This window comes from Caretta caretta, chromosome 4 (genome assembly GCF_965140235.1).
Source record: "Caretta caretta isolate rCarCar2 chromosome 4, rCarCar1.hap1, whole genome shotgun sequence".
Lineage (NCBI taxonomy): Eukaryota > Metazoa > Chordata > Testudines > Cheloniidae > Caretta > Caretta caretta.
The window spans coordinates 45,913,296-45,933,734 of record NC_134209.1 but is presented as its reverse complement, the minus strand read 5'-3'; the positions used below and the strand labels follow the sequence as shown (position 1 = coordinate 45,933,734).

General features: G+C 40.1%; 1 protein-coding gene across 45 annotated transcripts in view; it reads right to left on the bottom strand.

Annotated features, from left to right (window-relative positions):
• Positions 1 to 801: 801 nt before the first annotated feature.
• ANK2 (ankyrin 2) overlaps positions 802 to 20,439 on the bottom strand; it is a 565,434-nt gene continuing 545,796 nt past the window's right edge. For 26 of the 45 annotated variants that reach the window (XM_048846718.2, XM_075127588.1, XM_048846724.2 and 23 more), the window contains 9 exons: positions 18,818 to 18,949; positions 18,023 to 18,169; positions 16,573 to 16,849; positions 14,353 to 14,647; positions 9,647 to 9,739; positions 9,055 to 9,138; positions 7,956 to 8,120; positions 7,144 to 7,326; positions 2,795 to 2,958 (listed from right to left, as the gene is read on the bottom strand). In XM_048846718.2, coding sequence (XP_048702675.2) covers positions 2,944 to 2,958; positions 7,144 to 7,326; positions 7,956 to 8,120; positions 9,055 to 9,138; positions 9,647 to 9,739; positions 14,353 to 14,647; positions 16,573 to 16,849; positions 18,023 to 18,169; positions 18,818 to 18,949 — 1,391 coding nt within the window. In that variant the 3' untranslated portion in view covers positions 2,795 to 2,943. Of the gene's footprint in view, positions 2,959 to 5,131; positions 5,224 to 7,143; positions 7,327 to 7,955; positions 8,121 to 9,054; positions 9,139 to 9,646; positions 9,740 to 14,352; positions 14,648 to 16,572; positions 16,850 to 18,022; positions 18,170 to 18,817; positions 18,950 to 20,439 lie in introns of all 45 variants that reach the window. The other 19 variants (XM_048846758.2, XM_048846759.2, XM_075127607.1 and 16 more) reach the window with 2 other exon arrangements.

Here is a 20,439-nt window from a genome sequence, read left to right as displayed (position 1 = left end):
CTTATCTCAGCAAAGGAATTTACAGAAATCGTGCACAAGCTGTGCTCACAGAATTTGTTTTGAGATCACTAGTCACTTTTCCCCAGAACAAAACTCCTTTGCATGCATCAGAAAATTGTGTGTTTAACCAAGTAGTTAGCACTGTAATTACCTGAGCTGCATTGGCCAGTCCTGCATTCTTTATGTAAACTAATTCTCTATGGCATCAGTCAGGCGTGAGGGCTGAAGTTTCAGGCTCGGGTCTGGTCTGTTACACTGGTCTAACATCAATACAGTTACTCCAGACATAGTCCTTAGCAGACTTGGACTCTGTGTCCATGTTGTTATGGGCCAAATTCTGCACCAACTCAGCCACACCCCATATTTTCAATGGGTGGCAGGGGAATAAGATGGGACAGAATCTTTTAAGGGTAAGTCACTTGGGCCAATACTTGCTACAATTCCATATGTAATGTCAATGGGACTCAAGGGCATACTTTGGCCCACAGCTGTACATATTAAAGATAAATGTTGCACAGTTTAAGGGCAAATTGTGCCCTCAGATGCTCAGTGAAGTTAATACAGTAAAATGGTCACTCTTAAAGCCAACATTTACCATCGTTTCCTGTACTTATTTTAGGAAATAGTGATAATTGCATTGCATATTATGGTAACAGGCTCACCACTAAGGGCTGCAACCATACAGTTTTATAAAATAAATGAACTTAAAAGGGGAAAAATACTCCTCATGTGACTTTTGTGGTGGTCAAACCAGAAAATCAAGATAGAGAATGTCAAATCAGTAGTAAAAAACCCAAGCCATTATTGCTACATTTAACACTTGTACATTTTATTTAATTAAATCAGCCATTGTACACATTGCAGCTATGTATTGTTAGTGCTGTAGGTTTATTTAACTAATACATGCCCTCATAGATATATTCAATTAGTGTTATCACCATGGGAACAAGATGCTGATTCATCAACTTAAAAATCACTTCTTCTCACAGTATTCAAGTTCTTTGATAACACAGCAAAAAACCAAAAGGTGAATAACCATTATGTTGTTACACTGAACATCATCTGCACCGCAAATAACACAACAGAAATGCATTTCTTTACAGCCCTGTTCCTGAATGTCATTCAGTGCTGTCCTTGACAATTAGAAAGCCATGGTGTGTCTTGAAATGTTGCATCATGGGTTTCTTTTATTTTGGCTGCCAGCAATGCTTGTTTCCCATCTGACTGCCAAAAAACTATTAGCACGGTGCCCTGGGTTGCTTTGCTTGCAGGAAGCCAAATCTCCCAAGATGTTTTCTCTCTAATGAGGAAGTACCATTGTTTGATGGGTGGGGTTTTTTTTTTTTTGGACGTTCTGAGCACTGAGTGAGTCATTTTTCTACAAGAGTAAAAGGTCAGATACATTTGGAAAAATATCAATCCGAGGAGGATTTGACTCATTTTCATCTTCTGTGAATATACTTTTTCTTTATCAAATAACAGATTCAAAATGTACATTTATGTGTGTGTGTATATATATTATATATGTTAAAATGCTATAGCAATCCAACCACTAGTAGAATAAAGAATAGGGCACACAATATTTCGGATTTTTATATTCCCTTCTTTCAAAATAAAAGTGCAGGGATGCTGTTAATCTCAGATGGTTAGTTTAGAAATATAAATCAAATAACAAAATTTAATGTTTCAAGCATTTTTAGGCCCTAGTCAGTGACTTTTTTTTGAAAAAAAGAAAAGTTAATTGGAAGATAAAAATTGCTCGCTCAGTGCTAAGAGGGTTAACAAGTCTCTGACATGATTACAAGAGGATTTGATTTTTAAATGCCACATGCATGTATCAGATAAGAGGCAATTTTGATAAAATGTGGTGCATTAGTCTAAGCTTTTTTTCTTTTGTATAGTGGGTAAGTCTTTTCTCCAGAATTATCTACAGTGCAGTGGCCAGCAGGAAGTACCACCAGTAAGACAGTGTGGTTTGCTAAAGCAGTGATGAAAACAGGAAACTATTGTAGTTGTAGCTGTTTAATACACCCTGCCACATGTCCAGATCTAAAAGATTCTAATACCATATGCAAATTAGCCATAGATATAGCTGCTAGCAAGTTGATTACCTAATTGGGTATTTTTTCCTTCTTTAAGTGGCTGTCCAAGAATCTTAGAAGTATTGATAGCCACAGTCAGCTGTAATCAGACTGACTTTTAGAGTCTTTTCCTAAGAGCTCACTAAACTGGAAGTCCTATGGATGCAGAAGGTCTGCAGTGCTTCCTCCCCAGAGTATCTTTAGTCGATTGTGTTAGCAATATTTGTTGTTACTTGCTGTTCAGCAGTTTCAAATAGACTTTGTAATCCACGATGCTAAAAGTAGTCCTAATGGGCAGTGGGGTTTTTTGAGGTCTTTAAGTCCAAGCACTTTAGCTATGTACAGTTTACATGTTAATAGCCTTTTTTTTATGATGCATGTACATAGTCACTTGAAGAGGCCTGTGGATGAAATTGGAGCTAGTGCAGAAGCAAAGGAACAGCAACGTGGCAAAGTTCACAAGTTCCCAGTACAGCACAAAGGTGATGAATTAGTGGATAAACCATCCTGAACGAAGGATGCTATCTTTGGTCACAAATTAGCTTACAGGTACAAAAAGAAAAGAAAGGAAAATTGAATTCATTGTAGGTGCTTGAAGAAGAAATGTCAGTGACTTCCAGAGATTACGTAAGTCTATATCGATGAGAGTGAATGCCGCATATTGGATAGGTGGTGGGGGTAGTGAGATGTGGCAGCTTCTCATTTGGCCTCTTGCTTCTGGTTCTCTTTGCAGAAATGTCTAAGAAGTTGCTGGAGGTCATGCTGGAGGTCATCCTGTGCTTCTGGTCTATTCTCCAGCTGTTCTACAAGAACATGTTTTCCATACTGGTCCTTCACCACGGTCCTCTTCTGTGAGCTGCATTTATTCATTGTTGTCCTAAAGATGAGAGTAAGTAAATGAATGTGGCATTTCTGCCCCCCTCCCCCCCAAAGCATTAGAAACTCCTCCTGAAGTGCTAAAATTCCCCCTTTCCTGCAGAATTAATTATTACATAGCATGGAATTTCTGTAAAAGGCATTCTGCCTTTTGAGTAGGACTGGTGGAATTTTAAGGCAGCAAGACGGTAAAGAACTGTAGCTGACGACCCCAAATACTGAGCTCAGAGTTTCTAAACAAACAGTGACTGGAAACTTAAATAGTTGAGAAACCAAAACCAGATTGCTTTTTAAATTTAATCTTGTATAGTTGTGAAAAAACAGCTCAAAACAGTTGTTGGATTTTTTTTCACAAGGATTACATCATGCAGTTTTATAACAAATGCCTGAAAAAATATATGCTCTAATGCACCAACATGCAACAGCTTTTGAAATCCATGCAGGACTCTCCTACTTAGCTCTGTATGCTGAAGTTAAGCCCACTATAAGTTTTGTTTATCCTTCTTACAACTGTTCCATCTTTCACTGACTACTTCAGACAGGCACTCACTACTAAATGAATGACCTGCTACAAAAAGATTATAAAACATTATAATGGTATTTTACAATCTCAGTTGTTGGGCTCAGCGAGCGGGTGCTGTTGTAGACCTGGGAGTCCCTCTGGCCTTAAATTCATTTTCCTTCTCAAACAGAACAAATAAACTTAGCTCTCAATGCTTGCATCTTCTAGCCAAGTTAGCTGCTTGTGAGATATATGTGTATTTATCAGCAGTCTCCAAAAGGACAGTAATTTGCCCTAGGCTATAAATCATGTTCACTGATGTCCCCACCCATTCAAAAGTAAGCAAACATTTGGGAGACACTTTATGCATAAACTGCATTCATACTTTGGAAATATTATGTGGCCACTCTTAACAGAAGCAGGGACAGTGTGCTTTGCAAAGAGGAGAGAGAAATTTACAGTAAAAGTAAATCAGCCTACATGAGCCTGCCAGACTTATTAAGCTGGCATTTGAAGTTCATGGTCTTGTGGTTCTCCTTCCCTCCCCACACCCTCTCTTCAGTATCCATCTGCTTTTGTGGTTATCTGGTAAATATTTCAGACTTAGTGTCACTTGTTTGGGCCAGACCCGTTACTACTATCATCTATTCCTCTAAGCCCAGTCAACCTACTTGCTCCCTCTCATACACATGTTCTGTGTAATTTTAAATAACTCCAAACCTTTTTGTCAAACCCCAGGTGGAGCCAAATTCACTGCTAGCATCAGTAAGCATCTAGTGAAATTGGACCTCTGGATGTAACAGTGGGCATAATGTCTCTTAGGGGATAGGGGAAGTGTCACAAAGCAAGACAATTCATTATGACTTTTCTCTAAAATTTTGAATATGCTGTATAAAATGCTTTTAAAAACATATTTTGCTCTCAATATACTTTTCAAAAATATATAATAGGATTACTTTCTAGAACTGAAGATTCTATTTCTTTTGTGGGAATATCACAATATTAACCTATTCCAAAAAATAGTCACAAGGAGACTGGTGTATATACAAAGACTGCCTTATGCAGTAAAAACCTCCATATGATACTTTCTAGAGATGACATCTACCTGGAACTTCAGAACAAGGTACTATAACCCCTCAGTTAAAAAGTCAGATCCAGGTTTGGATTCCAAATACTTCTGAACAGCTCATCTCTGCACCTGATTTACATAGTAGAGTAACAACTCTAATCATGCTCAGAAACCAGCTCATTCTTGCGCACACACACTCAAATGTTTGAAAATACTCATCAAACTAAATGGTTAAAAAGGAAGGAATATGGAATCTGAGTTTTCAGCTGCTGTGTAAATTAATTTCAAAATGACTAATTACAATCCATTATTCCTCATCTCCTGTAAAATCAGCTATACATTGTCTTAGAGGGGAGCTTTCCAATGCCTGATTATTTTTTTTCTTCACTGTACTCCGTATATTAGCTTACATCATTTAGTATGTCAGTTCTACTTTTGGCCAGGGGTCTGTTCAAAAGTGTCTGGATTTGGTCTGTGGTCAACCTATTGACTACCCTTGCTTTAGACACTGCCAGCCAAGGGTCTTGCTCAAGACATTTTAATCTCCCGTCCACTTTTTTCAGTGTTAGTTTGTTAAAAGTTCACTGCCATGCCAACTCAAACCTTTTAATAACTGATCCATCCTCTTTCATGATCTCTTTCTCTACTAAAGTGGGGAGTTGGACTTTCATTTGGTTACCTGTAAAACTCAAAGCCTAAAGTGAAACACATAACACAACCTTAGGTAATTAATTGTACTGCACACTTTAATACTTCTGCATTAGGCTGTTTTTGTAAGGGGTATCAGAGGCAAGGCATGACAAGCATTGAACTGCCACATGCCTGTTGACTTTGAGTGGGAGTGAGGGGCCCTTTGTGCCCTTAAAAATCTCTCGAGTTAATCATTACAGATGTATGGCAGTGTACCCTTTTAACTTTGAAATGGCATTGGTTGATTCTCAGGTGAGAGTCCTAACTACAAGGCTAAGGAATATTCTGGGGCGGGGGACTCCCACCATTTCTCCTCCTGCAGTTGTTCCACTCTGAATAAAGAACAGAATAATTAAGTAGGCCAGTGAAAGACTTACTCATTAGGTGTAGCATCACTCTAAAACACTCACCTAATGCAGGGAAACCACTGTTAAACTCCCCCCTCAGGAAAAGGGGGAACTTGCACTAGGGGTCGCCCATACTGTGGCTGGTTATAAGGGAGGTAGTATGCCCTCATTTTATTTCAGGCCCTGCAGAGAGTGCCACTGCTTTGCAGCCTGGACTGAAGCACCCATCCCCACAAGAGGGGGCAGGGCTTAGGACACACTGATGGGCAGCTTCCTGCCTAATGTGCTGGCTTTGTGGATTGCAGTTGAAGGTGCATAACTCTCCTTGTCCAATGAACTGGGGCCTAGCCTCTGTGATGCTCAGCATTACAGAGCCTACGTCTCTGTGTGGATCCCACCCTTGGCCTTATAGAATATTAGGAGACAACCATACGGGAAACAATTTTCTAAATGGCTGCATGAAATTTTCCTGTTTTTCTAATTTCCCCAAGGGCTTTCAACATATTAATTTGTTCCCTAGTTCTTTTTTTTTTAATAGGATCACTTCTGTGGTTGTACTGGATTTTGGTAGAAGACACCAGCTTTCCATTTTTAATTTTTTTTTTTTGGGTAGGTATAGATTGCTATAGCGATGTGGCTGTCTAGCAGTCTTCATTCCTAACTAGCCAGAGCTAATGTTTCCTGTTCCTATAAACAATGACCTATCCCTAGGAATAGCCACATGTGACTATGGATAATTCTCCATAGCTGTAGCTATAGGTAGAAGCTAGCTACAGATACCTATTTGTACCCTACGCTGTAGCGGTTGGTAGCTGTCTCTTGCTATTCATTAATATGCATAGTAACTGGGAGCTATCAGCAAGGAACAATATCTACCTGTAGCTTTGGATGCTATCCATAGAGTTACCTAGCTGTAGATCAGGGGAGGGCAAACTATGACCTGTCAGGGCTTTCAATCCAGCCCACGGGGCTAAAGCAGGCCCCCTGCCTGCTGTGGGTTGGCAAAGGGCTGTGTGTACTGCCCTTGCCTGGAGGCACCGCTCCCCCACAGCTGCCATTGCCTGGGAACGGGGAACCCGGGCTGTGGTGCTGTCCCCTTCTGGGAGCAGCGCAGGGCCAGGGCAGGCAGGGGAGCCTGCCTTCACACCGCTGACACCCTGAACCCCCTCCCACACCCTGCGCTGCCTTCTGCCCCCCAGCCCTACATTCATGACCCTGCATACAATTTCCGTATCCAGATGTGGCCCTTGGGCCAAAAAGTTTGCTCACCCCTGCTGTAGATGGATATCGACAGCTATACTTACCTAGCTGTAGCAACTGGTGGTGGTAGGCAGGTATAGCTTGATATCCATGGTTAGCTACAGCTCATTAGGAAACGGTAACTATAGCCCACTAGATATCCCTAGCGGTTGGTAGCTATTTTCAAGCATTTAGCAGCAAATTCCCTAACAGTGGGGGCTTGATACTGCCAGGTGTTAGTTTGTTGACTGCAATGGGGGTAGATTTTGTCCGTATATGCTCAGCCACAGTGCCAGATTTAAATTTCTTTTCTGTGAATTCCAAATGAAGGCACTTTACCTCTTCAAAGTCCTCTTTGGCTGATGGAAGATCAGTGGCTAAACTAGCATCACCCAGGTGCTTCTCCATTCTCTCTCCTTGTACCACTGTGGTCTTTACAACTTTACTGACCTTCCGGCCTTCCACTGGTTCAGCCTGAAATTCTGAGGCACCCGTCTGAACACTGGGTTCAGAGAATGTCACCTGGTAAGAAGATATGGATTGCAGATCATCATTTCAGCCTAGGGAAATCCTTAACACAATCTACATACTCTTATTTAATCACTTTCTACTTAGATAGATCGCTCAGTGCATCCATAAAAGGAGACTGAAAATCAATATAATTCATAGGTGAATTGAATAGGTCTTTGACAGACATCTTTGTTAGAAATCAAGGATTGCAGGGGAATGGAAATGTATTTGTCACTACCCACAGTGTGTTTGGACTATGGATAAACACAAGAATTCCTTCTCCAGGAAAGCGCTGCATTTACTTTATTTAAAAACAAAACATAGAGCATGGATTGATAAGAGATTATTTTACAGAAGCTCCACCTATAAAAAGTTGCTTTATTGAATTCATTTTGGGGCTCAAGCCAGAAAAATGTAATCTTCATTTGTATCACAAGGTTGAAAGTCTGCCTCTGGTTTTTACTGATGCCCTTTAAAGTACTTTTTTTAAAAAACAGTACACCGAAAGCCAAGATAAACACCTAGTCAAGCACTTTCAGTCATAGACTGTGGTGACACAGAATAGGTTGTGGGGGGAGGGATAAGAGAACTGTTCTTCTAGCTCTCTTCCTTCCATGAAAAGAAATCTTAGAAAGTATCACCTCAGACTGTTCAATGTCACTTTTCAGCACAACCCGCTTTACGACTTTGGAATACCCATCTCCTTCTTCAATCATAACAGGTTCTTGTGGTGCTCCGTGCATTAGGACTTCCTCTTTTTCTGTGCCATCTGGTGAAATATATCGCCTGATAATCTTTCTGGTGACCTAAGGGGATAAACTTACTTCTGTCTTTGGTTCACTTCAACATTTAGGTACAGAATTATCTTAACAATAAAAAACAGACCTTAAACTTCTATACTATGTGTAGTACCTTCCCATTCAAGGATCTCAAAGCACTTCGCAAACATTAATAAGCTGAGGGTGAAATCCTGGCCTCATTGAACTCAATAGCAATTTTGCTATTAGCACATACACTCTTATCATCTATTTCTAAAGTGCCTATCTCAGTAGTATCTAAGTGCTGAAAAATGATAAAGCAGATGCAAAACCCAAATCTGTCACCTCAAGCATTTTGATTGCCCAGTTCCCATGGGGACAGATTCTGACATCCATATTGACACCTGAATAGTATCATGCTCCCATTGGTGCTACTCATTGCGAATAAAAGGTATCAATATCTAGCCCACAGTAATTAATGACCCTTAGGTGATGAAAGTGCTGTACAAAAATAACCACACGATGGTGCTTTCTCCACTAAGACAAGTAAAATATTTCAAAAGCACCTTAAAGTGATTTAAGAGCTTAAGTCCCATTTTGAAAAATCTTAGATACCTACGTCTCATGGAAACTGAATTGGCATTATGCTCCTCCATAGAGCATTTTCCAACAGAACATTCTTCTGTTGGAAAATGAAGATTCCTGAAAATTGTTGATTGCAATAAAATGTCAGTGAAATTACAAAAAAAAAAACCCGCCAACCCCAAACATAAAATAAAGATATAACAAATAAATATAGCTGTGCTTTTGGAATGATAACAAACTTTGAATTAGTGGAATTTTCTGCAAAACAGACATTCCAGTTCCTTCACAGCTGAAATTACTTTTGAAAATAGAACTTCAGCTCCTAAGTACCTTAGGCAGTTTTGAACATTTTACCTAAGGACAGTAAGAATGCACCAGAGCGTATGACTGACAATACCTTCTTCACCACAATGTGGCCATGTTCATCTGTGTACTGCTCCTCTGTCACCGTTTCCGGTGGTATTTCTGGCATATCATCGGCCTGCATGACAAGAAAACAGAACTTTATTAGGCAATGCCTTAATATAAGTGGATGCTTTAAATAAACAGTATAAAAATTATTAGTTAGTTAAAGTAAGAATTTGAAAAGCAGTCAAGATGCATCAATGCTGAGTTGTTAAACTCCATACAATATTCAGCAAATTAATATTTAAAGACATGCACAGGAAAGTTATACCACAACCAACAGGCAAATAAATATTAGTTCACCTGGCCATGTGTGGGACTGAAAAAAAAGCAAAACAAAGTCCTTGTTCCCTTACTGAGGCATCTCCACAATATAGGCTATAGCTGACAGTCTTACTGTAATTCTCCTCCGCCCTAAAACGTATTAGAATAATATTATTGAAGTTATTTAATGGCCATGCATTATTCAGGAGCTTGGCAACTTCATAGGTGGTTGCCTTAGCAGCAGACCTTACGAGGGTTTTCTACAGATGTAACCAGGACATAATTGCCAGTGGCACGTGCAGTAGTTCAACACTCAGTACCTGAATAATCACCCGGCGGCGAATGACCCTGGTAGTTACCATCTCTTCTTCATCTGAGCTGGTCTCTAGCTCACCTAATTCCTCTGCTAGCTCCTAGTAGAAGCATGGAAGCATTGCTCTATTTATCAAACTGATGTATTTATGACTTTTCCACCATAGTTATAATCTATTCTGAAAGTTTTGATTCAAGGTTTTTGACTACTATATTTCCTTTTTGAGAAACATATATGTGGACAATGAACAGCATATCACCACTTTCCTTTCGCCGTCTCTCTTTTATCTTAATAAAATTCACTGTTTGGTTAGAGTGGATGACAAATCTTAGGTGAACATATTTAACCTACTCTAACTTACTGGAGGTTGCGATAACCTGGCTAGCAGCAGTGTTGCTGTATAAAACTGCTGAATCTAGGACATAAGGTACCATTCATATCAGTGCTGAATACAGATCTCTTTTGTATGACACATTACAAAACCAATAATATAAGAATAAGTTTCCTATCCTCTGACAGCTGCACAGCACAGCACGGCATATATATTCTGGGCCTAACTCATTTAGCTAGGGGGAAAACAACCATCTATTTAATTCCTAGCACTGCCACCTGGATTTGGGAATGTCAAAAACAACATTTAGTGGCCTGTCTTGAAGTTTTCTCTCCTGCATAAGACAGCACTTCTAAATGCAGAGAGAGTACATGTGCATGGTGTACTGGGAGTTCTACTGGGAAATTGTTGCAGTCTCCCGTAGTCCTACCAATCATCAACTATATCAGTGCATATGGAAACAATTAATATGATGGTAAAAAAGAAAAGATTAAAGAACAATAGGAATGAAGGAATGCAGATTTTAATTTCCTTTAGTGCTTAGCAAGTATGTTAAATATTTTAATGATTTCTAGGTGAAGACATCCATTTATTAAAAAATCCTTATTTAATCTTGAATAAACCAAGCATAAAGAGAACAAAGGCCTTTTCATGAAGTCAGAAATGTCTCTTATGACACATGGATCAGTTAAAATTAGATATGGAACTGAAATGCCAAGCTCAGCCCTCTATCTAGTGGCATCCGCAATAAACCCAGGAACAACTAGGTAGTCAAACTGATAGATGATACACAACATATGACACCAGATTTAATGCTCACTAAAAATTCCCACAGAAATGTGTGGTGCTATTAATTCCAAAGACGCCCTCACTTTGGAAACGCTCCCGCCCATTTACGTACATTGTTCAGCATTGCTCTTACTCATGGCCCCCACGTGTGACTTCCTCACTGTGTAACCTACCAGGCATGGCATTCTTTTCTTCTCCTCCACCACCTTCAGTGGGGGAAGGGGTGTAGTCAGCAAGACTATGCCATCACTTACACCTCCACTCAACACCCCAGAAGTTCACACAGTTGCAGAAGCTGAAAACGAGGGCAGACTTTGGCTCAGTGAGCCAGATGCTGGTGTAGCTCCACTGAGATAACTGACGTCAAGCACATTTATATTAGCTGATCTGGCCCTGTGTGTTCAGTTTTTTCAAACTGAAAAAATGGCATTCAGGCCAAGGTATGCCAAATTAATTCTGCACTGCAATTAATTCTTCACTAATTAATTCTGCACTGCAAGTTAGCTATACACCCATCCAAGTGTGCTCTAACTTGCTTTTAGGTTGCCTTTTGACACATTGGTAATGCATTTAGTAGTGCTGGATGTATTACTCCAAGCCAAATAAGCATAGTGCCAAACCTTTGAATCGTTGATGACTCATACCTTTTTAGGCTGTTCAGAAAAGGTTTGGTAAATCTGATCTTATGAACACTCACTAATTATTTTCCAGTTCAAGACTGTCTTTGAGGAGAGCCAGGAAGGCTATTCCTCCTCCTCTTGGTATAGTGGCAGGCGAGAGGCGGGGCCTACTTTCCCTTATGCTGAGCCCTCTCACTGCTACCCTACTTAATGTCTGTTATCTTGAGTCTGAGACTTCCCAGCCCTAGCTGGATGTGAAAATGCAAAATACATTATTAGCTTAAGACAACAAATCCAGAGCTGTATTTCCCTCCTTCAACTATACTGATGAGATCTGTCCTCTGCCCCATTATCATTCTTTTCTCCTCCTCCTCTGACTTTGATGGCTTTCTCACCTGTTCTCCCCTAACCCTCTGGTCTCAATGCCTCCAGACCCTACTGACAGCTCTCCTCCCACCCTTACCATGTCCCTCAACCTGTCTCACTCTCATTCTTCCTCATGCTCCTGGCAACACATGTTGGGTTTGGGGGGGGGGAGTGCTCCCTATATTAACAAATGAACAAAAACACACCAATGAGCCATCTGCCTCTCAGACTCCCACCAACCTTCACTTCTCCCCCATACCTCTAACCTTATTGAACACACCACCTACCATTACTGCCCTGAGATTCTCTCCAACCCATCCTAAACCTACTCTCATCTGCCCTCCATGGCCTCGTCTCCACTCATAGATTCATAGATATTTAGGTCAGAAGGGACCATTATGATCATCTAGTCTGACCTCCCGCACAACGCAGGCCACAGAATTTCACCCACCACTCCTACAAAAAAAACCTCACACCTATATCTGTGCTATTGAAGTCCTCAAATCGTAGTTTAAAGACTTCAAGGAGCAGAGAATCCTCCAGCAAGTGACCCGTGCCCCATGCTACAGAGGAAGGCGAAAAACCTCCAGGCCCTCTTCCAATCTGCCCTGGAGGAAAATTCCTTCCTGACCCCAAATATGGCCATCAGCTAAACCCTGAGCATATGGGCAAGATTCACCAGCCAGATACTACAGAAAATTCTTTCCTGGGTAACTCGGATCTCACCCCATCTAATAGCCCATCACAGGCCATTGGGCCCATTTACCATGAATATTTAATTACCAAAACCATGTTATTCCATCATACCATCTCCTCCATAAACTTATTGAGTTTAATCTTAAAGCCAGATAGATCTTTTGCCCCCCACTGCTTCCCTTGGAAGGCTATTCCAAAACTTCACTCCTCTGATGGTTAAAAATCTTCATCTAATTTCTAGTCTAAATTTCCTAGTGGCCAGTTTATATCCATTTGTTCTTGTGTCCACATTGGTACTGAGCTTAAATAATTCCTCTCCCTCTCCAGTATTTATCCCTCTGATATATTTATAGAGAGCAATCATATCTCCTCTCAATCTTCTTTTAGTTAGGCTAAACAAGCCAAGCTCCCTGAGTCTCCTTTCATAAGGCAAGTTTTCCATTCTTCGGATCATCCTAGTAGCCCTTCTCTGTACCTGTTCCAGTTTGAATTCATCCTTCTTTAAACATGGGAGACCAGAACTGCACACAGTATTCCAGGTGAGGTCTCACCAGTGCCTTGTATAATGGTACTAACACCTCCTTATCTCTACTGGAAATACCTCGCCTGATGCATCCCAAGACCGCATTAGCTTTTTTCACAGCCATATTACATTGGCGGCTCATAGTTATCCAATGATCAACCAATACTCCAAGGTCCTTTTCCTCCTCCGTTACTTCTAATTGATGCATCCCTAGCTTATAACTAAAATTCTTGTTATTAATCCCTAAATGCATGACCTTACACTTCTCACTATTAAATTTCATCCTATTACTATTACTCCAGTTTACAAGGTCATCCAGATCCTCATGTAGGGTATCCCGGTCTCTCTCTAAATTGGCAATACCTTCCAGCTTTGTATCATCCACAAACTTTATTAACACACTCCCACTTTTTGTGCCAAGGTCAGTAATAAAAAGATTAAATAAGATTGGTCCCAAAACCGATCCTTGAGGAACTGGTAACCTCCCTCCAGCCTGAAAGTTCACCTTTCAGTAGGACCCGTTGTAGTCTCCCCTTTAACCAATTCCTTATCCACCTTTCAATTTTCCTATTGATCCCCATCTTTTCCAATTTAACTAATAATTCCCCATGTGGCACGGTATCAAACGCCTTACTAAAATCTAGGTAAATTAGATCCACTGCGTTTCCTTTGTCTAATCACCTAACAACCTTTTCTTGGTCAAATTTCAGAGTCACTACGGCCCTTTTACCTCTTTACTGCTTTTGACACTGTCAGTGACACTTTCCTTTGGATTTCATGACTGTCTTCTCTTTTTCAGCTCCCCCCTGTGCAGGGCCTATTTCTGCAACCCTTATTGAGATAGAGTAGTTCTCACTCAAATGAGCAGTCCAATTGACTTTAGTGGCACCACTTGCATAAGTGCTGAACAAGAATAAGCACTGCATAATCAGATCAGTGCTTCTCATCTTCAAAATCTCCATATAGATTAATACTTAATCCTTGTAACAACCATGTGAAAGGATCATTTAACTCATGGGGAAACTGAGTCAAAACAATTAAGTGACTTTCCCAAGGCTACAGAGTGAGTCACCGCAGAGCTGGAGTTAGAACACAGGAGTTCCTATCTCACAGGCCTGCACTCAGAAAATGCGTCTTATTCTAAAGATCATATTGAATTCTGATGTAAGTGGGCACAGCTCCCATTGTCATCAATGCAAGTTGTTGATGCTTACATCTGTGCTAAATTTGTCACATCATGCTGAAAGATACCCATGAGAGCTGATTTTGTCAGCATCTGCTTAAGACAAAATAAAACAAACATAAAATAATCCAAAGACTCCAGACAAAGGAATTTTGCTCTTCCTAACAAATATTTTATGATGTGGGGGACGGAGGTTGGTATTTACCTTTTCAAAAGATTCATCATCATAATGTCTTTCAAACTTTGCTGGCTGTTCATCAGTTGACTCCACTATAACCAGACTAGTTCTCCTTGGGGAAAGTTCTTCTTGGGAGAGCTGGAGGTCTTCAAGTTCTTGTGCAATGGGAGAGTCACCTCGCTCACTGGATGATGGCGTCTGAAGATATGGCCTCTCGTGCTCTTCAGATCCTGTGGTGGAGCCTTTAGATTTTTCCTTTGCAAAGCCTGCTGCTTTTTCAGCCTTTGGTGCTATGGATTCTTCTGTTCCTGGAGTTGTGACACTGTGGATTACAGATTCAAGGGAGCTAACTGCAAAGCATTTTATGAGGTTACATGCTCCGTGAACTAATTTCTCTGCTGTTGTTTAGTTGCTAGTATAAACCATTTAAAACAAAGAACTAAAAAGAGTTAACAATAAAACTGAAACCTACACATATGCAAATTGTGCTGTCGTATACTTGGGAATAATGGTGACTTCGGAGGTTTAGTTCTGCTTATCATCTAGTGAATATTTATCATGAAACATTATGGAAACAGTTCAAGTCTGAGTCTCCTCCCATTCCCCCCAATTTTACTCCACACACATCTATGGGACTCACTCACTTGGAAAGCAGGATCAGGCACTTTATTTTCTAGAATGTTACTTTGGGGCTGACTCTCCTCATTTGCATCCATATAAATCAAGAGCAACTCCATCAGTGTCAGTGAAGTTACACAGGGGAGAAAAGGTCAGAGCAGAATCCAATCCTTTGCTACTAAGATGTTCGGGAGCGAACACCCATAGACTACTTTAATTTGTGAGTTTTCTCCTTAAAACTTAATCATTTCTGGGTTTGGAAAAATAAGATTATGAAAAATTACAAATCAAGTCCCAGAGTTTAAGCTCCCTACTCACCATTGTGAGTAGTTACATATGAACAGTCCAAGTGAAGTCAATGGGACTATTTGTATGAGTAAACATTTATGAGTATTGGTAAAGGTTACACAATTTGGCTCCAAATGGCTATGCTTTAACAAAATACTGTCCCAATATAACTTACAGATGAGTGTGGTTAATTCAAAGTTTTTTTTTTCCCTTTCAGTACCATTTGTACCGTTACATGATTCCTCTACCCCTGGTTCTCTTATTTTTTTTCATACTCTATTTAGGTCAAGTCTGGTCAATCTTTCTTCCACATTCATGCATCAAAGGCTGGAATAATTTCTCCCTGGCCATTGCTACATCTATTCAATCTCAACACTATCCTCTCCAAAATATGATGACTGGCACTGAACACAATATTTAAAATCATCTTAAGCAGCACCAAAATAACTTCAACAAATCTACACTTCATACTCCGTATGTACAGAAAATGTAAGATCTTACTGACATTTTGTATACTGTAAGTATTTGTACTTGAGCATTTTGTCTTCTGCAAATGTTTCCAGTCTACTATCTCTAAGCAAATCCAAGTCCTTTTTTTTTGTCCTTCTCAGCATAAGTTAGAGCAGCCCTCCTAGCACAGAGCCAGACCAAGATCAAAGGAGTGTAAATGTGAGTCAAAGCTACCTTTACGCACTACCAACCGGTGCTGTGCACTCCCTCTGGGCCTATAATTTTAAAGTGTATTGTTACTTTAAGTAGTCCTGAAACATCTTTTTCTCTTTAACTATTTGAAGTATACCTTTCACATACAGTTCCTGTTACTCATATATAGTTCTGAGTTTAGCGAATAAAGATTTTGGAAGAGCGGTTAGCGTTCTGAATTAAAATTCCTGTCTGAAAGTAAAAGATACAATGTGCAAATAACCAATGTCACCCCTCTGTCACTGACTCTTTCCATTAAGGAAATTATTACTATTAGTTTTAACATCAAAAATATAACTCAACTGTATTAAGTGTTGCAAAATTGTCATTTAAAAATTGCTGGCACCCCAATCAATAAAACAGCCCTCCAAAATAATTCCACCCATTCATGCCTACATCTTCTTTTCTTTTGTAATTACTGAGACAAAATTATTCCTTATTACTAATAATGAGCCAATCCGTCACTGAGTTTTCTCTCCTGTATAAGAACCCCACATAGATTTCATCCTGTTTTCAAATAATGAGAGATTAACGTAAGCCCTGAAACATATTCTTAAAGATATACAAAATAAATAAAAGTGCATTTCTGTTCAACATGCTATCGGTTATGGATTTGACCAGCCATCTTTTGATGCTTACAAGTACTCCTGTTGTGCAGGTGATGAATCTTCTGGCAGATCCTGTAGTTTCCCTGAGAACTCAGCTTGCACTCGCTCTTTGTGTGCTTGTCGCAGGAGCTCTGCAACTGATATGTCTGTCTCAGTCCTGGGAGTGCCCTCCTGAAAGGAAGAGTAACTGACAGAAGTGTCTTCTTCGGAGACAATGGGAGGGTGATCAGATGGCTCACTCTCTTTATAATGCTCCTCTTCCTTCTTGTGTCTTGGACTGTACAGTTCCTCCTGCAGTGCAGAAAATCCTAGGAATGAGTTAAAAAAACACAATTAGAATGCTCCCTGGGAAACAAGATGATCTTGCCACTCTAAGTCAGAGGTTCAATAGGCAGAAGAAACACATTTTCTCAAAGCCTCAATGTATTGTGGGCTGTGGATGGTTTATAGTGCACAATTTGGGTGGAAGATGAAGAAACTGATGAACGTAGTTGGTGAAATGTTGGACTTATCTCTAGGATTGCCACACAGCTGGCTTTACAGTAACCTGCAAAACAAATGAGCTCCCTATCTAAAATATCAGCCATTGAATGAGCTGAAAGCACTTCAGAAATTTTAATTCAGACCCACAATAGCCCTTTGCAGTACATCAGGGATATATAGATTATTGCTTCATTCACCAAGTCCTATAGTGCTCAGTATCAATGTTTTGAAGACTGAAGAATACTCTAGCTAACTAAAACTGCAGGAGGAATTTAGGTGAGAAGAATGTAATTACCTGAATTGGAATTTGATCAAGACATTGTAGTTAACATCTTGAATTGGAATTTGATCAAGACATTGTAGTTAACATCCTTACTCTAATGAAAAGTGGAATAGTGGAATAATATAAGGACCTTATATTCATATTTTACCCAAAGAATGGTGAGAGAAAACCACTTTGTGTAACATCTTGGTGTTTCTTAAATGTCTTTCCATCTAACGACTGCAACTCTTTATGAAATCCAACAGAATCACAGCACCAAATGCAGTTTTTACCATGGCCACTTGTATTCAGAGGCCTTCCAAGCTATGGGACAAATATAGTTTTAATATTCTACATAAAGTATTTTTTTAAATGTGAGATAAACTTTTCTCTCATTTAAATGGGCACAACCTCATTGATTTCATGGAATCACCTATATAACTGTGAGCAGATTGGCCCACAGTGTACAATAATTTCTGCAAAGGTTAATTTACTTACATTATAAGAACTGGCTATGGCAGGTGTTTGATAAAAACATATTATTTCATCTACATTCTTCATTATTAAATTGTCCTGTTTTTAAAGTTAGATGCCACTACTACACAAGTACAATGATAGAGTTAGGCGAGTCTCCTAACTACCCATTTGAGAATGGAATCTGGTGCACAGATGAGATCACTCTGTCAGTAAGTAACTTGCTGGAAAAGGTAAAGGGTTAACATCAGGAAGCATCTACCTTCACTATGATCCAGTCCAATTGTCTGTTCAATTTCTGCATAGGTGCGAGTGCCATGGCCCTGCACAGAGTCCATATGGCTGGTCTCCATTAGATGAACAATATCCATTCGGTTGATTTTTGTTAGACACTGGGTAAGACTTGTATCTGTGATGTTAGAAAGAGACCATTTAGTTGAGCTGAGAGCTCTGTCTTGAATACACTCCTGGGCCACCGATGCCCCAAATCACAGAAATGCATAAGATATTCAAACAGCATTATCATACATACAATGCAAATACCTCATATGTGAAAAAAACCAAGGGACAGAATGAAAAAATCGTTATTATAGACAACCTGATATTTTGGAAAGGTTTCATGCATGAATTATTCTAACCTCATCGGCTGGAAAGCTGCCTCAGCTAATGCACATTTTTCTGCTTGGCTGGGTAATGTAGGATTTAAGGCCTAGATGCTCAGAGATATTTAGGTGCCTAACTCCCAATGAAATCAATGGCAGGCGCATAAATACCTTTGCAAATCTAGGCCAAGGTACTTACAAAGTGGGATTTCTGCCTTCTGTGAGATGTTATGCTTTTGCCTTCCAAATGCGCTGTAATAAATAACTTAAACACAAAATCCTGTGCTATTCCTCATTATGCAGATTCTATTGCTTAAAAGAAAGTACATTCTTTGGTCAGTTGCCTTCGTACTCTTCTAAACTCTATCTATATTTCCTTTGTGTGACTGTGGGTGAGCACGTGTCTAGCCTACTAGTCTGGGAAAGTACAGTTCATGCAATAACAGAAAATTTACCTGTAGCATGTTTCCCATCCCTTTCAAGCCAGTATTTCAGAAGTGCATGGCTCTGGTCCTGCAGTGAATTTGGATTTTCAATTCGGATCTGGTGAATTTGCTCTTCCGTGAAATCCAGTTCTCTTGCTAATTCTGTGAACAAGAAGCCATTTTTTGTAAAGACTTTCACATTTGTCATTAGTGGGCCCCTTTTCAGGCTGGCAGCTGCAACCACAGAGATTACTTTCCCTGACACCAAACTTCTCTTCATTTTATGTGCCATACCTACAGACATTAGGGTGACACATTTTTATTTAGAGACCACCAAATCCTCCAGAATCCATCGTTCCCAATTTCCATTTAGTATCTGAAGCTTTTTGAATCTAGTTGAAGAACTGGTTAATTTTAAATAATGGCACATTTTGCAGGCACTGAATCCAGGGCTGGATTAAGGTGTAAGTGCTAGAGGCCTCTACGGACATGTGATGGTCAGAATCTTAGCATTCCGATTTTTTTAAAAAAAAGTTTCTAGGGCTTACAGTTTGGAAGCAAAGTTTGAACATGTGAACTGAGAGTAATCAGTGTAGCCAGGACTGCTTGTGTTGACAGATAGCCTCAAATAATAGTTCTGTGAGAGGGAACTACTCCTTTCTTCTCAATGAAACATGAACTACACCCAGAATTAGTGGGAGGCTCCTGCCAATACCACTTCAACATAAGACAGTGTGTAGCAGAAGAAGGCATGGGTTTCAGCCAACTCATCCAAGCTGATATAACTCAGCTGTTGGAGTAAATACTGGGGAACCTCTACTGCCATTCCTGGCAGGAAAACTGGGGCCTTTATCAATGCCCCTGTCTCTTTGGGAGGACCTCCTGCCACTGCAATTCTGAATGGCAGGGCCATAGGGGGTCCCATGAAGTGATGTGCCAAAGGCCCCAGATTGGGTAATCTAGCCCTGAGTGAATCCATTTTGTAAATTCAGGCCTTCTTGGAATTTTGAAACAAAATGTAAGCAGCTAGAATACATATTGAAAAACAAATTTTACAAATGCAGTTTAGCTACAAATTAGACTTAGAGCTGTGAGTCATGCAGAACTTTTTTCTAAAAACAATTTCCTTGTACCCCCAAAGTAAAATAGGGAAGAAGAACCTTTGCCACTATCTGTGTGTGTACCTCCAGGTTTCAGGCAGGCATTCTGCTCTGCTGCCATCATTAGAATATTCTAACCACTCAGGATTCAGGTTTGTCACTGCTGTGTATAGCTAAAACAAAGTTTGTGATGAGAAAAAGACCAAATTAAAGGCAAGATGGTGAGCTGCCCTTACAATACCACGCTGGGATACGAAGTGTCCCTTTTCCTCTCTGTGCAGCAGGAGGGCAAGGATTGTGCAGAACACTGGGTCTGGTCTACACTATAAAGTTGCATGCGCCTATACTCAGATTTGTCTCTGGCCTATGTAAGATCCCTATTATGACAATGCAGTAAAACCACCTCCCTAAATGGCACTGAGCCATGATCGACCCATTGAAGTCGATGCAGTGTGAGTGTAGACACTGCTAGACTTCTGTTGACCCTAGCTGTCCCACAATGCCCCAGTCCCTCTGACAGTGACTGCTCTGGTCACAATTGTAAACTCTACT